The sequence below is a fragment of the Chrysemys picta genome, chromosome 3 (assembly GCF_011386835.1).
Source record: "Chrysemys picta bellii isolate R12L10 chromosome 3, ASM1138683v2, whole genome shotgun sequence".
In the NCBI taxonomy this organism is placed as follows: Eukaryota; Metazoa; Chordata; order Testudines; family Emydidae; genus Chrysemys; species Chrysemys picta.
The window spans coordinates 126,202,130-126,218,309 of record NC_088793.1 but is presented as its reverse complement, the minus strand read 5'-3'; the positions used below and the strand labels follow the sequence as shown (position 1 = coordinate 126,218,309).

At 44.7% G+C, this 16,180-nt stretch overlaps 1 protein-coding gene across 2 annotated transcripts in view; it reads right to left on the bottom strand.

The window, feature by feature from the left end:
* LOC101949683 (centromere protein J-like) overlaps positions 1–9,663 on the bottom strand; it is a 69,335-nt gene extending 59,672 nt beyond the window's left edge. The window contains exons 1-4 of one of the 2 annotated variants that reach the window (XM_065588922.1): positions 8,906–9,663; positions 7,299–7,370; positions 6,304–6,376; positions 181–637 (exon numbers count right to left, since the gene is read on the bottom strand). In XM_065588922.1, the coding sequence (XP_065444994.1) occupies positions 181–637; positions 6,304–6,376; positions 7,299–7,302 (534 nt within the window). In that variant the 5' untranslated portion in view covers positions 7,303–7,370; positions 8,906–9,663. The remainder of the gene's footprint in view (positions 1–180; positions 638–6,303; positions 6,377–7,298; positions 7,371–8,905) is intronic. The other variant, XM_065588921.1, reaches the window with a different exon arrangement.
* Positions 9,664–16,180: the final 6,517 nt, after the last annotated feature.

Here is a 16,180-nt window from a genome sequence, read left to right as displayed (position 1 = left end):
CAGACACAGGGTCACACTCCACATCCTGGCATTGCCACTAAAGCCTCTCCGTTGCAGACACAAAAATTAGCAGACCTGTTCCTTCTTAGGACAATGCATTAGATGTTATTTGTGCAGTCTTCAAAAACCGGGCGTGATCATACTCCATTGAAATGCAACGAATGCTTAAAGCAAACCCACCTGTTCCATGTTTCTGTAGCATGCGGGTTCCTGACTTATCTGAGGAGCAGGAGCAGCAGCAACAGGACTGAGTGTTTCCAAGTCACTACTTTTACTGCCCTGGACAATTCCAGTCTGAGTTATGCTGGATGCCAACAAATGAGGAAAAAGAGCAGAGCTGGCCAAATAATTGAGTTGTTTTGCATCCTGAAAAGCTTGGCCATGGAACCTGTTATCTGATGAGCTGCCATTACTGCCCATCATACTGCTGTCAGCTGAGTAGCAGAAAGGTGTAAACTGCTCATTGAATGAGCCATTTGTGCTGTTTATCTGGCCCGGGGGCAAAAAGCACATGGCCTTCTCAGTGATTTTGCTAGGAGATGGCACCAGTCTTGCTGGATCATTGGCAGTCCACTCAGCCATATGGTCTTCATCTTTGAGAGTATCTGCTTCCATATCCCGCTTTCTGAACTCCAACCTATGGACATACAGTGAATGCAGTTGAAAATAAACATGCAGTGCTAAAGCGATGGCCCGAGTGGATCCTACCGACTGCCTCCATTTTTTTTTAAATCCCAGAGCTTTTTTTCAGGCTGAAGGCAAAGGATCTTCCATCCATAATAACTGTCAAAATATAATATTATGCACTCAGGAAACACGCAATAAAACAAAAACAAAATCCCACATTTCTACCACTTGGAGTGTCCTGCCTGCCAACTGCTCACTATTAAGTTCTAAAGTGTCACACAGATGGGAAGCAGATATAAAGATATATTGCAAAAAATATACTTTTCAACACCAAAAACATCCTTCAGAAGTGAGCTGACTAGTCCCTTAGCTTCACCGTAAGCCTTTAGGATCAGAAAAATCTGCTTAGTGGCCAAACACCACAGAAGAAACATAGAGAACAGAAGATGATTATGCAAAAAATGCACTACTGAAAAATTGACAGGTTTAGGTTACTCAGAAGAAAGTTTAGTTATAAAAGGAAGGGGAAAATACACTCATGACTTACAGCCCATTCTCTTTGATTCATGTGATTAAGAAGATTAGGGCATCTGAAAGCTGTGGGACAAAAAAAAGCACATTTCCCTGTTTTAAACTTTCTTAACCTCTCAGTCCTCCTCTCTGAGAGAATGGCTGGCTGCTCCATTTTCTACATAGTTGATTTTTTAAAGTATTTCATCAGTTGAACTTAGTGGGGTCTTCCAGGTATATTTTAATTAGATTCACAGGCAGTTTCCTGCCTTCTATGAAATGCAATATAGGCTCTCCAATAGATTAAGCTCTGGGATAATTAATGACTTTTTCTCCTGACTTTAATTTAAGTGGTTTGAATAAGATGTACAGACCCATTTTATCTTGATCAGTTATTATTATTAGTTAAGCACTGAGATGTGCTTGGTGCTGGTACAATACCTAAAATACGGTCTCTGCTTCTAACAGCTTGCAATTGGTATCTCACTGTTGTTTGCATTAGATGTGTAATTTTATTCATGTGAGTAGCTGCATTGAGTTCAATGGGACATGTGATTTGAGTAAAGTTAGGTCTAAGTGCTTGCAGGCTAGAAGAGAAGACAGTGAGAAGACAAGATGTCCTGGGAAATGAGAGGTGGGAATAATGAACAATTTGAAAAAAATTAAACTAAGATATTAATTAGTCAAAGTTTAACACCTTCTTCCTTGTTTGAAATGCAGGCTTCCAGTTTCAGAAGGTGTCTGGAATACAAAAATTTAAATTACTATAGTATCAGAGGGGTAGCCATGTTAGTCTGGATCTGGAAAAAGCAACAGAGGGTGCTGTTGCACCTTTAAGACTAACAGATGTAATGGAGCATAAGCTTTTGTGGGTGAATGACCATTTCGTCAGACCCATGCGTCTGACGAAGTGGGCATGCACCCATGAAAGCTTATGCTCCAATACATCTGTTAGTCTTAAAGGTGCCACAGGACCCTCTGTTGCTAAATTACAATAGAAACTCAAAAATCTTAGTACATCAGAGTACCCATAACATTTCATATATCAGTATGTTATGTGAATGTACAGGGTGTATCACAGATAGTGTACAGGGTTTGCTGTTGCCAGGGCTAGCACTAGTCTTTCATCTCCAGAGAGCTGGGTTCCAATCCTGGATAAGTCCAGAAATAAATGTGAGTTTGGTGGTCTCATCTTGGTGCCTACAGGACAAGCATTTGCACTGCATGACTGGCAATTTCTATTTAAATACAGCATGGCAGGGTGGCTTGTGCAGAGTCTGTCAGCACCAAGGAGTCCATCCTCCTCTGAGGGCACACACATAATTCCAATTTATGTTTCTGGGAGTCAGTCGCACCCCAGGGGAGGCAACTTCAGTTACCAGAGTCCTTGAAAAATCAAGTTAAAAGGTTATGTTGGTTAAAAGGTATGTATAGTGAATATCGGGCTAAGAATCCAAAAGCCAACACAACAGAATGCAGAATGAAGAGACAGAAGAAAAAGAAAACCAAGACAGAAGTAAAACCCGATCATTAAAATTATCTGGCAGACATGAAAGTGAAAACATTAGCATAGTAAATAATATTTTATCTTAATTTTTAAGCAGAGTAGACTTCTCTTATTTGAATAATTGCAAGAATATAATATTCAGCATTGAACTACTAAACCTACATATTGTATGTTAAAAGACTAGTACTAACAAACTTTATACATTAGAATCCTGTTCCAGGAATTAATATTTCTATTAGTTCTGAGCCCTAGAGAAGGTACATTTTGTAGATTACTTTGTACTACTTTTACTTGGAGTGTGGTTTTATCGTAAGGGTTTTCTTTTAATATCCCCTCCTGGCCTCCTTTAAGCTTTCCTTGTGAGCTAGTGCAGTTGACAAGCATGGAGCTGTAGTAATAAAATTATTGTACGTGCCAAACACCAAACAATCCATCACTCTGATGTGATTAGTGATTTGGGCTGCTGAGAATGAAGCACAATGAATATTTTCAGGCACTTTGGACATGACATTACATGCTGTTGCTTCCAGTCTGCCAGATTTGATCATGCATAACATAAGCTTAATTCCTTGAATGCCATATATTAATCTCACTCAAGGCCCCAGCCAATTCTATTGGCTGTCACTGGTTAGAAATGGAAGAGCCTTGACCTTCTCTTTTCTTCCTCTCCTGAGATCCTCAGTGTTGGGAGAATTCATGATCGCTGATCCAGTGTTTCCAGATCCACTTATTATAATTAGTACCACTTGCCTCGCTCCGGATCTGGACGCCAAAGTCGGAGTGAGGACAAGAGTATCAGTTATAAGTAGGCTTGGCAGAATTTGATTTTTTTTTTAAATAATTTTGACCAATAATATTGACTTTTATTGTTAAATATTTTATTCTATTTTTATCAATTTAAATAGTCACAGATGCACAAAATTATGGGCTTTAAGTTTATTTTTATCTATTTAAATTTTCATTGTTGTGGGAAGTTATGGAGGGGTAGGAGGGTACGGGAAGGTCAGACAATAATTATTAATGAAGTAGATGTTGAGATTCAAAAAGTTGCACTTTATAATGGTTAAACACAAACTGTCAACATCACATGTTTAGATATACAAAGTAAATACCTTTACATCAAACCCTAATAAGTTCTCAAGCAGCCTTTTTCTTATTTTGCCCATCTGTATTTTCGATTATTGTCAATGGAAATATTTTTTCAACAGTATGTGTGTGTACTGTGAAATCGATGTTTACTGACATTTACCCAATAAAAATCTAATCCTTCCAAGTCTAGTTATAAGACGGGGGTGAACTGGACTGAAGATATTCAGAGCTGGTATATACTAAAAGTTAGATTGATCCAGCCACCTTGCTCAGGGATGTGAAAAATCTATCCCCCTGAGCAACGTAGTTAAGCGGATCTAAACCCTGGTGTAGACAATGCTAGGTTGACGGAGAAATTCTTGAGGAGGTGGATTAATTACAGCAATGGGAGAACCCCTCCTGGCTGCTGAGATAGTGTCTACACTGAAGTGCTACAACAGCACAACTGCAGCCATCAACTACAAAACCCTCAGCTACAAACACGCTGACTGGAGGAGATATCCACTATCAGCAGGCACTTAATTAAGAAGCTTAAGTAGCAACTCACATTTGCCTCTTCAGAAATCCAAGACCAATAAGATAGATGTCTGTCAACGTGGGGGTTTTCTGTAATACCCATCACGGTACTATCTAGGTGCTCCCCTGGTAAATTAAATGTGCCTGGAGAAATATTCTACTCTTCTCCTTTCTCTCAAATAAAAAAGCATTGTTTGAGGAATGATATTATAGGTGTGGCTGGTAGCACCACCGGTTACTAAATTAGCCTGACATTTCTATTATAAGCAACTGAAAACAGGTTCTTATAATGTTGCCAAACTGGAAATCTTTGGGTTGAAATGTCCCATGCTGGATGTCTGCTTATAGTTGAATTTTTTTGGAAATGTTCAGCCAAAACAGTTCAGTCATTTCCAAGAATGAGATTAGGAAATAATCTGTTGTTTTGCCCATGTTAAAACATTTCTGACAACCTTTTCTTTGAAAAGCGTTGGCTTGTCCATGCTTTGAAGTGGGGGCTTGTAATTTTTGGAAGGTGGGTGGCCTTTGTTTCAGAGATGCATCTTTTGCTATTCCTGTGAAAATCCACCCAAATTTGGCCAAGTTATAAACCTTTGAAAACTCTCAGTTTGCACATGCTCAGTAGAGACTTCTTAGATTTAGAAGTTAAAATCTCCAACACATCTGTGAGCAATGAGCATGCTCTACCCCCTCACAGCTCCTAGTGCTGACCAGACCGTGCATGCACCATTCTCACAGGGCAACTGAGCATGCTCCAGCCCCTCACAGTTCTTATATTAGACCAGACTACACATGCACCATCCCCACAGAATGAGCATGCTCCCTCCATACTAGGGATACAGGCACTAGTGTGCGTCTGGGCACCAGAACTGAGAGCAAAAAGCCAGTCTCTCCTGTGCTCCCAATTACCCCCCTGCTGGCACCCAGGCAGCCCAGACGGGTACTTGAACACAGTGTGGACAAGAGCCAGAGATTGGAATTTGGAGGAGGAGGCTGAGAGGCAGGGGCGGCTCTAGCTTTTTTGCCGCTCCAAGCACGGCAGGCAGGCTGCCTTCGGCGGCGTGCCTGCGGGAGGTCTCCTGTCCCACGGATTCGGTGGCATGCCTGCATGAGGTCTGCTGGTCCCGCGGCTTCGGTGTACCGGACGCCGAATTGCCACCGAATCTGCGGGACCGGTGGATCTCCCGCAGGCAAGCCGCCGAAGGCTGCCTGACTGCCACCCTCGCAGGGACCAGCAGGGCGCCCCCCGCGGCTTGCTGCCCCAGGTACGCACTTGGAGAGCTGGTGCCTGGAGCCACCGCTGCTGAGAGGAGTAGAGTGGGGCAAGAAGCTGGGGAAGGCAGGGATACAGAGTGGATGAGAAGCCTGGCGAGGGATACTGGGACCCAATGGGGATAGGACACAGGAGAAGTGGAGAGGATGACAGGAAACCAGGGGAAGAGAGAGGCAGATTGGGGCATAGGGAGGAAACTGGGACTGGCTGAGCAAGGAGACTGGAGACAAGGAACCAGGGTGGTGGTAGTGGGACTGGGAATTTTTTTAATTTTTTTTTATTTAATTTTTAATTAATGGAGATATCCCATCTCCTAGAACTGGAAGGGACCTTGAAAGGTCATTGAGTCCAGCCCCCTGCCTTCACTAGCAGGACCAAGTACTGATTTTGCCCCAGATCCCCAAGTGGCCCCCTCAAGGATTGAACTCACAACCCTGGGTTTAGCAGGCCAGTGCTCAAACCACTTGGCTGGGCAAAACTAGGAAAAGTACCTGCTGAGAGACTGGGACTGAAAGGGGATATTGGAACAGATAGTCCTGAGAGGTAAGACTAGGACTTTCTAGCAAGGATACTAAGAATAGGATAAGCAGTCTGAGAAGCAGAGACTGGAAATAGGACAAAGAGCCAGGGTGGGGAAGAGACAGGACTGAGGCAGGGATAGGGTGGAGGGCTTGAGATAGAAGGGGTCAAGCGTGGGCGGAAATGGACAGAAGAATCTGTGCCCACTACAGAACACACCCTTACAGAGCTTGGAATGGAACTGAAGATTCCTGAGTCTCACCATTCGTCTGTTGCCTGCCAATATCTTGAAACACACCGGCAAAGCGATCCACTCTCCTCTAGTGCGGCTCTACCTAGAGGATGACAACATACTACTTCTACCAGTTACTCCACTAACTCAAGTGACAGAGGTCTGTGTGGTGGATCTCAAGGTTCCAGTGCTGCTGATGACCTATGGGGCGGTCAATATAATGCCCGATTAGGAATTTATGTTTTTTTCAGTTTGCTTTTCTAAAAAACTAAGAAATTATACCCCCCCAAAAAAACAACGTGAAAAAACATTATTAGGTTGCAAAAATTAGTAAATGCCAGGTTGCTTGTGCAATCTTAATTTGTTCCCCTTGTGTGTATGTGTTATAATACAGCCTTTATCCATCCAAGTGATCATCACATACTATTTTTCCCACAGGACCCTGTTTCATTCAGTACACAAGCTAGATGGTGCTCTGGAGGTGAATCAGTGTTGTGCAGTGGAGGAGACTCTTGTCTGTAGAACACTGCTTCACTTGTTGCAGAAGTGGGAAGGTGTGTACTTAATGTGGTTCTGGGACATGGCGGCCTTACTGCTCAGAGCTAAAGGCCCTTCCCCTCAGTTGAGGGAGAGGGGGCCAGCAAACCTAGGCCACAAGTAACAGTGAGGGACAACAAATGTAAAACCCAGGGATGGGAGTGAAGATCATAGGTGAAAATCAAGTAACCAGAAGGGGACACTCAGCAAAGAACCCCCGATAGCACCCACTGCTCCTCAAAGGCATTTAAGGAGTTACTGGATACTACCCAGAGGAACTCTGCTCAGAGGCATGACCGAACAAAAGAACAGAAATAGGCCCTGCAGTCACCTAGCACCACTCGCATCCAGCTTCCTCCTCTTGGGGTGATGGACGGCTACTGGTCAGGCTCAGACTACAACCCCCTCGCCTAGCTCTTCTGGGGGTGACTCTCAAAAATAATAATACAATTCTGCTTTGATACCAGTGGAGTAAAAAGATGACATACCCATGTGTGTACAAGTCCCTCTGTGTTCAGATACACCTGAAGTCTTGTGAACTTGGTAACAAATTTCTTTACCTATTTTTTAAATAATTAAAATAACAGATTAGAACTGTAATCAGAATTTTAAATCAGTTCCTTGATTTCCAGTTCCAGTAAAAACAATTTTCATTAAAATGTAGGGTAATACATTGCTTTTTTCCCCTTGTGAGATAAAAACAAAATCTTTGCAGTCAAAATTTTTTTTTCTTGCCTCTCTCCTAGGATTGCTGGGATATATACATCTTCAGAAAATAGCTACTTATGTAAACTAATTGAAAGTTCCTGATACATCATTTCACTGTAGGCTAGTTATGCTTTGATATGAAAATTAGGGATTGGAGAGGTGGGGAGCATTTATGCCCAATCCTACAATTAGTGCTGTGTGGGTGGACACCTACTGAAGTAAATGGGACTCTGTACATGCAAAGAGCCAACTACATGGACTTGATTGCAGGTTCAGGGCTATGTATTGTAGCAGATGCTTCCTTAACTGCTTTTATGGATTTTAAATTAGCAATTGTTTTCTGTACATTGATTTTTTAATTTGTGCAGTATGTTTGCGTCAATGGTCTGCTGATTTTATAGGAATTAATATGTTTATTTCAGCAAAGGAATGTCTGACCAGACAGCCTAATTAAATTGTCCATCACCACCCAGGCTGTCTTCCTGAGAGCTCCAATGCAGAGTTGATAGAACTCACTGCTGTAAATTAATCTGAGAGCAAACATTCATTTACAAAAATTATTTCCAGTCCTGGAGCCCGATCCTGTAATCCCTTACTGATGGATATGGGCCCATTCTTCTGTATGTTTTAAAATGGAGCAAACCCCTTTCTGTAAGTGGCAGCAAGGAAGGATTCCCCTGCAGCCCAGGCTCATGCCGCATCACCCACAGATCTCTTGATGCTAATGAGAAGGGGTGATCCCAGCAGGTTGCATGCATCCCACGGGAACTTAGGTGGGAGCCCCCGTCCCGAAATGAATAGAGCTCCCCATTCAGCGCTCTTAGACTTTTCTCCTATCCTCGTGTTCAGAGCGTGCAGAAGCAATGCTTGGGGGGGGCAGATGGGGTCATGTGCACCCCTGATTTCTGCCAGGGTTAATATCCACTGGAGACACCTGACTCACCCCAGGGCACTGAGCAGAGGCTGAGGGCGAGCTGCTGTATGAGACTCACGCCAACTTCTCCCCTCCTCACGGACACCTGGGCTCAGCAAAACGGCTGCAGAGCTTCCCCTGGGCAGGCAGGGCTCTTAGCAGTGGGGCGTCGGGCTCCCTCGACACGCTGCAGCGCTTACACCTGCTCTGGGCGTCATCCCCAGTGCCTCTCCCCCACCCCACCTCACCTCCCCACCCCAGCACACAGCTGCCGGCTGGCTCTAGCCCTCAGTGCCGTGTCTGCCCCCCTCCCCCCAGTACACAGCGGGCTCTGAGCTTTTACTGACAGCGTCTACAGCTCCTCCCCCGCCGGTGCTGGGCTCTCCGCGTTGCGCAACAGCCCCTCCCCGCCTGCCTACCCCAGAAAGCCTCCCGGGAGCAGCAGCTCTCTCCCCCAGCCACCGGCTTCCTTACCTGGACCCTGGCTGCAACAGCCTTTCCCTTGAGTCCTAAAGCCTGACGCGTCTCCTGCTGCCAAGGAGGGAGTTTCCAAGCTTGCAGGCCCACTGAGCTGTAACCTCAGCAGTGGCTCTTTCCGAGCAGCCTCCACCTGCTACTACCTACTGTCGTAAAACGGGCGATCAGCAGTCCCTCTCTCTGGAGGACGCTGCATTATACAGCCAGGATCTTGACCTTGTGCCCGTCCCACTCTCTGCAGTCCCGGGGCCCCGCGGGGAGCGAGAGCCCCTCGCCCTGCTGGGGAGCTGCCAAGCCCTGCAGCAGCCTGGAGCCGTTGAGCTGCGGCGGTAGCTACAGCAACTGTAAACAGCAAGTGCGGCCCCAGGCAAGGGAAGCGTTGTCCCGTCTCTCGGTCCCGGCCTCCCGTGGCCCTTCAGTGAGAGCCCGCCCTGGGGAAGGTGGGTCAGGAACTCACCAGCCGGATGGGAGCGGGGGAGCTGCCCAGGGGAGCACCCCAGCAGCCGCCTCCTTGCACACCGGCCTCACGTGTCTCCAGAGGCGCTGCCCAGAGCCCCTGGAAGAAGGTGCACAATGCAGGGCACCGATCCCTGCTGGCGGCAGCAGCGCAAACACCGAGGCGGAGCATCTCACTGCCCTTGGTAACAGCTGTTCAGCCCTACAGCCTTTCACCTCTCCACGCCAGTGAGTGAGTGGAGGGGGCTGCGAGACAGGGGATGCTGGCTAGCTAGACGCAGTTTAATAGGCTAAAAACCGAAGGCCAGTTTGCTCTGGGTGCACATTGAAGACCCATGAAAGTACTCATAAGAGGCAGAGGTCCATGTGTCAGCTAAATTTTCCCTTCTTGTAGTGCACTGTGAGCTTTATGAACCACTTTGAACCAGAGTTCCTGATGATTAAGGATACCATTTGGTCATGGTAGGCATGGACTCCCTGACTTTACCAGACCTCTGTGATGTTTTCGGCTTCAGCTGTCATCCACTGGAGCCACGTCCCATTCCCCATGCTGGGGCCTGCTGCCCTGGCCTCTTAGAAGTCAGAGGACAGGGGAGTGCTTCTCGGGCATGCATGGGGCAGGAACTGATTGGGGGGGGGCAGTGACAGACAATCTGTCTAGTCCCTTCTTGTGATCCACTGGTGGGTCAGGACTCACTATTTGGGAATTACTACTCTACGGAATGTTCACCTAAAAATAATGATGTCATTTGCAGTAATGTACTCAGCTAGCAAAAATACTGATTAATCATTTGAATATTATATATTTTAAAATTTTAAATTGAATGTAAACCAATGTCAAAATTGTCTTTGTACTTTCAGGAAGAACTTCTCTCTCCTAGCCAATAAAAGTTTTAATGCAGATTCATAGTGAATGTTATTTGCTGACAATCTGAATTGTAATTGGTGCTAAATCCCCACTAGCAATAATTTTACAAAATTCACTTAGAAGCAGTGAAAATTATTTTGATATTTGTTAAAACAGTCAGTCTGCATCAAATACAAGTACACACATTCTGGTTTGAATCCTCAGCCAGGGTAAATCAGGGTAGCTCCATTGACTTCAGTGGAACCACAATGATTTACACCAGCTGAATATATGGTCCTTATTCTTGTTATTTATCATTAAAAGTGCATTTTAAAGTCTCTAAACATCTCTGGTCTGAATACATATCCTCAGCAATCCTGGAGAGCCTCTTAGATGGCCCACCATTCAGTGACACTTAGAAATTAGACTGTAATAGCAACAAGAACTGAAAGATGAAGAATATTGTATCTCCACCATCCAGCAGGGTCATGATAAAAAATACATGGCCAGACACACAAAATCCTAGTTCTGTATGCACAGTAAGTTGATGCCACTGGAGACTGTAGTTAATCTAAAATGTTGTCCTACACTTCCACAGATTTACGCTGTCCATATGTGATTTCTTAACAAGTGTTTGTGTTGTACTTTTTTTTTCTTGCTGCTACAGATTCTGGTACTTTTTTAGCATGATTTGTTCAATGGTTTCTAACACAGTAACAACTACCAAATTTGGTGCAATAGTCTAGTTGTCATAACTTATTTTAATTTTAGCACAATTATGTTTCTTTAGTGCCTGCTGTTTAGTATACACTGGAGTGCTTGAACTGCATGTGGTTTACCTTGGCAGTTCTAATGAAGCCTGATGCCCCAATGCCATGGGAGATTTTTGTTTTAGAAATTGCTCACTCAGGTTGATCTAAAGCTGTCACAGTGAAAAACCTCCTCATCAAGCTTCACCTTTCCTCACTCGTAACCTTCTGCATAGAAAAAGTATTCCTCTATGAAATGCAGTGCAAGATAACTATCTTCGAATACTGCCAGTTAAATCATTGTTCTCACTTGCATACCACATGGCAAATGCTGTGGTGGTCACCAAAGATCACATTTATCAAGTGAATATTAATTGTTCATAGTTTTGTGGGGAATAATATTTAACCAAATGCTAAACATTTTTGAAAAGTATACACAATTTAGAGGCATTTTACTGCAAAAACTTCCCCTTTGGACATGTTGGGCCATTACATTGATGGAAAACTAGAGTAACTCCATCAATGTATTAATATTTCTCAGCTACAGCACTGGTTGTTATGTAAATCCTCCGCTCAAATGCAATTGTAAGATCTGTAACTTGTATGATTAAGTTCTGCAACCTTTTTGCAGATTTTGTAACTTCAGTTATTGTTAGCATAGCCTTTTAAGTTTTGTAACCTTTGCAAGCTCTGTAACCTTTTAAAGTTACCACTTGTATGAACTTCCAAGCTTTGTAATATCCCATCCCTCAGAGAGAGTGTGAACGAGGGAGCGTATGTGGGACTGGGCAGAGAGGAGCTGCAAGGAGAAAGGAGCCCGGAGACAGGTGTGTCTGATATAATCTGCCCTGAGAAGGCAATCACAAAGTGCTGTAAAGAGAAGAAGAACCTGGTATGCATGAAAGGAACTGGCCTGGGAATGCTTCTCGGTGACGGACACAGAAGGGAAACTGAGTGTACGTGACAGGAGCTGCCCAGTTCCAGAAAAAGGAAGCAGCCATGCACACAAGCAGCTGCCGCTCCTTGACCTGCTCAGCAGCCTGGATTCATGACCGCCGGCGGACACACCAGATCTCCCCCGCTTCGGCTTCTCAGTCTCCATGCTGTCTCCGGTAACTCTCCGCCTGTGTAAGTGTGTGGGTGCATGAGGGTATGAATGCGGTGAATGTGCGCGTGTATGAATAAGCTCCATCTCTTTTCTATCTGACCCAACAGCGGCATCGTAATAAAACTAATACAAGTGTGACCCTGGGTTGGTTTTTAGGGGAACAGAGGTAACTCTGGTATTTCAGGGCTGTACCAGATGCTGTGTTTTAAAATGGAGTGGAAGCTGCCAGTACCACCTGGCCTGCAGTGCTGGTGGCCAGATTTTCCCCCCAAAGCTTCTAAATTCTGATTCCAGGTTTCTAATTTGCCTAGAGAATTTAAGAGTGAATGAGCATAAGGCAGGAGCAGAGAGGGAATTAGAAGCATCAGAGGAAGGGGTAGATAGAAGAGTTGTAGTGGCAGAGATAGCTGCCATGCTCCAATCTGTCTTGCTTCATATAGCTCCTCATAGCTGGGGCTGATGCTGAGCCACTGAAGTGGGGACCACAGCCTGGTGGGCAATTCCCTTTAAGCAACTGGACTGCCTATCTACAGATTTTTATGCTCCTTTTGCAGCCAGCTATAGGACCCACTCAGAGAGCAATAGCAGGGAGGAAAAATGAGGAACAACGGGAAAGGGAAGATCAACAAATGAAGATAAGTCATTATGAGACCAGTGGGGGCTGTGAATGGGTAATAAGGGTAAGTTGTACCCAATTTTGTCCCTAAAATGAAGGGAATGCATATTTGTTTTGTGGTTTTCCCATCTTAGGGGAGCAGTTGATTTCTCCTGCACTGTTTCTAAAATATGAAGATACTAGAATCTTGTCTGTAAGCAAAAGGAGGCACTATAGTGATGGTAAAATGTTTCTCTCCTATGTGCAGTTTTTATCTCCCCACTATAGTTATCTTATACTTACCTGTCTCTTTCCCCTTGCCTACTGTCACTTCCTCATGTCTATCTGCATTTCCTTGCTTGTTACTGTTCCCATTTAATTTGTCTGAGGTGCTGATCAGTCACATTGAAACAACTCAGCTTGAGGCAGCAGAAACTACACTGGAGGAGAAAGTGCTATTTCATTTGGATTACACAAAGCTTCTCTCTAACAAAGAATGCTAAATTCAGTTTAATAGACTAGAGAGGAGCAGGAACAGAATGAAAAAGCAGATCACAAATAAGAACATCCTACTAAAGCTAGATGGGGGTCGCAATCCACAAAGGACTTGAACACCTAAACCCACGACTTAGGCACCACTGCACTCCACAAAACTCCTGCTGAAACTTGTAGGTGCCTAAACTCATGCAGTGCATATGTTTTCAGGTTAAAAGTTCCCTCAGCACCTAAGTTTCTTCCTCTGGGCATGTACACAGGAGAAAGGGAATGTCAGCAAATTAAGATAAAGAGAAAAGTCATCATGAGACAAGTGGGGTCTGAGAATGGGGAACAAATGCGGTGTCCCCAATTCTGTCCCTAAAATGGAGAATATGGAGGGAATGCATATTTGTTTTGTAGTTTTCCCATCTTAGGGCAGTTGATTTCTCCTGCATTGTTCCTAAAACACTCTGATACTGGATTCTTGTGGATTCCAGGACTGCAGGACCACTGCAGAGATAGGTGCCCAAATTCAGGCTGAGGGAGGCACCTATCTCTGTGAGGGCAGCAGGGTTTAGGATACAGCCCTCTCCTGGGCATCTCCCACTGCCTACTTTAGGCAGCTCCCCACCTAATAGGCTGGCTTTTGCAGACTACATTCTAAGGCACCCATCTCTCCCCATTCATTGTATAGGGAGCCTAGGCACTTTAAAAATGGTTACCTTTCTTTCTGTAACTGTTGATCTTCGAGATGTGTTGTACATGTCCATTCCACTGTAGATGCATGCACACCTTGTGCAGTTGAAGAACTCTTTCTCTCAGCAGTACCATCAGGGCAGCTTGAGTGCCCTCTGTTGCCACACATTACTGCATGCCAATTTAAAAGGGCAGAAGCACCCTTTACCCCCCTCAGTTCCTTCTTGCCAGATAGACTGCAATAGAGAAGGGAAGGAGGGAGGGTCATGGAATTGACACATGCAACAAATCTCAAAGAACAACAGTTACAGAAAGGTAGGTAACTGTTTTTTCTTCTTCAAGTGATTGCACATGTCCACTCCACTGTAGCAGATTAATATGGAGGTGGGCTCTGAGTCCACCTGAACAGTGATTGAAGAACAATCTGTCAAAAAGTGGCATAATTCCTGAACTGTTGGGAAATGGTATAATAAGCAGCAAAATTGTGAACTGATTATCAGGTTGCTGCCTTACAAATGGCATGAATAGGAGAACTTTTGATCAGGAAGCTGCTGATGCTTGTGTTCTAGTCGAATGCGCCAATACTGTTGCGAGCGGCATGACATTAGCTAATTGGTAGCAAAACCGAATGCAAGAGCAAATCTAGAAGGAAATCCTCTGAGTGAAAACTGGTTTGCCCCTCACTGTGTCGGCAATTGTGGCAAATAACTGCACTGAGGATCAAAATAGTCTGATGTGGTCCAAATGGAAGGGCAATACCCTCCTCACATACAACAAATGAAGCCTCTGCTTATCTGTATGCATAAGGCTTTTGGAAGAACATTGGCAAATAAATTGCTTGGGTCACATGGAAATTAGAAACCACCTTTGTCAAGAATTTTGGGTGAGGGCATAGATAAACTTTAACCTTATGGAAAACCATGTAAGGAGGTTCTGAGACCAGGGCTCTCAGTTTGCCCACTCACCTTGCTAAGGTTATTTCAACCATAAAGAAGATGGAGTAGGGAGCAAATCACAAGAGGTTCAAAGGGAGCCCCCATGTGGATCTTTATTTTTTTCAGGTATTTGTTTAACTCTCTTAGATATAAAATAGGTCTAAGATGGCCTTCTGCTTTGGGAATACAAAATAGTGGGAACTAAAATATTTCCCTCTGAGGAACAGAGGACCTTCTTCTATTGCTCCCACTAGGAAAGACTGGATTTCCTGCTGAGGAATGGTCTTGTGAGGGTGGTCCCCAAAGAGGAATAGGGAAGTGTTTAGAAAAACTGGACATGCACAAGTCCATGGGTCTGAATCTAATGCATCTGAGGGTGCTGAGGGAGTTGGCTGATGTGATTGCAGAGCCATTGGCCATTATCTTTGAAAACTTGTGGCCATTGGGGGAGGTCCTAGATGATTGGAAAAAGGCAAATATAATGCCCATCTTTAAAAAAGGGAAGAAGGAAAATCCGGGGAACCAAACACCGGTCAGCCTCACCTCAGTCCCTGGAAAAATCATGGAGCAGGTCCTCAAGGAATCCATTTTGAAGCACTTGGAGGAGAGGAAGTGATCAGGAACAGTCAACATGGATTCACCAAAGGCAAGTCATGCCTGACCAATCTGATTGCCTTCTATGATGAGATAACTGGCTCTGTGGATATGGGGAAAGCAGTGGATGTGATATACCTTGACTTTAGCAAAGCTTTTGATATGGTCTCCCACAGCATCCTTGCCAGCAAGTTGAAAAAGTATGGATTGGATGAATGGACTATAAGGTGGATAGAAAGCTGGCTAGATCATCGGGCTCTACGGGTAGTGATCAGCGGCTAAATGTCTAGCTGGCTGCCAGTATCAAGCAGAGTGCCCCAGGGGTCAGTCCTGGGGCTGGTTTTATTCAACATCTTCATTAATGATATGCATGATGGGCTGGATTGCACCCTTAGCAAGTTTGTAGATGACACTAAGCTGCAGGGAGAGGTAGATATGCTGGAGGGTAGGGATAGGGTCCAGAGTGACCTAGACAAATTGGAGGATTGGGCCAAAAGAAATCTGAGGTTTAACAAGGACAAGTGCAGAATCCGGCACTTAGGACCGAAGAATTCCATGCCCTGCTACAGGCTGGGGACCGATTAACTAAGCAGCAGTTCTGCAGAAAAGGACCTAGGGATTACAGTGGATGAGAAGCTGGATATGAGTCAACAGTATGTCCTTGTTGCCAAGAAGGCTAATGGCATATTGGGCTGTATTAGTAGGAGCATTGCCAGCAGATTGAGGGAAGTGATTATTCCCCTCTATTCGGCACTGGAGAGACCACATCTGGAGTACTGCGTCCAGTTTTGGACCCCCCCCCCACTACAGAAAAG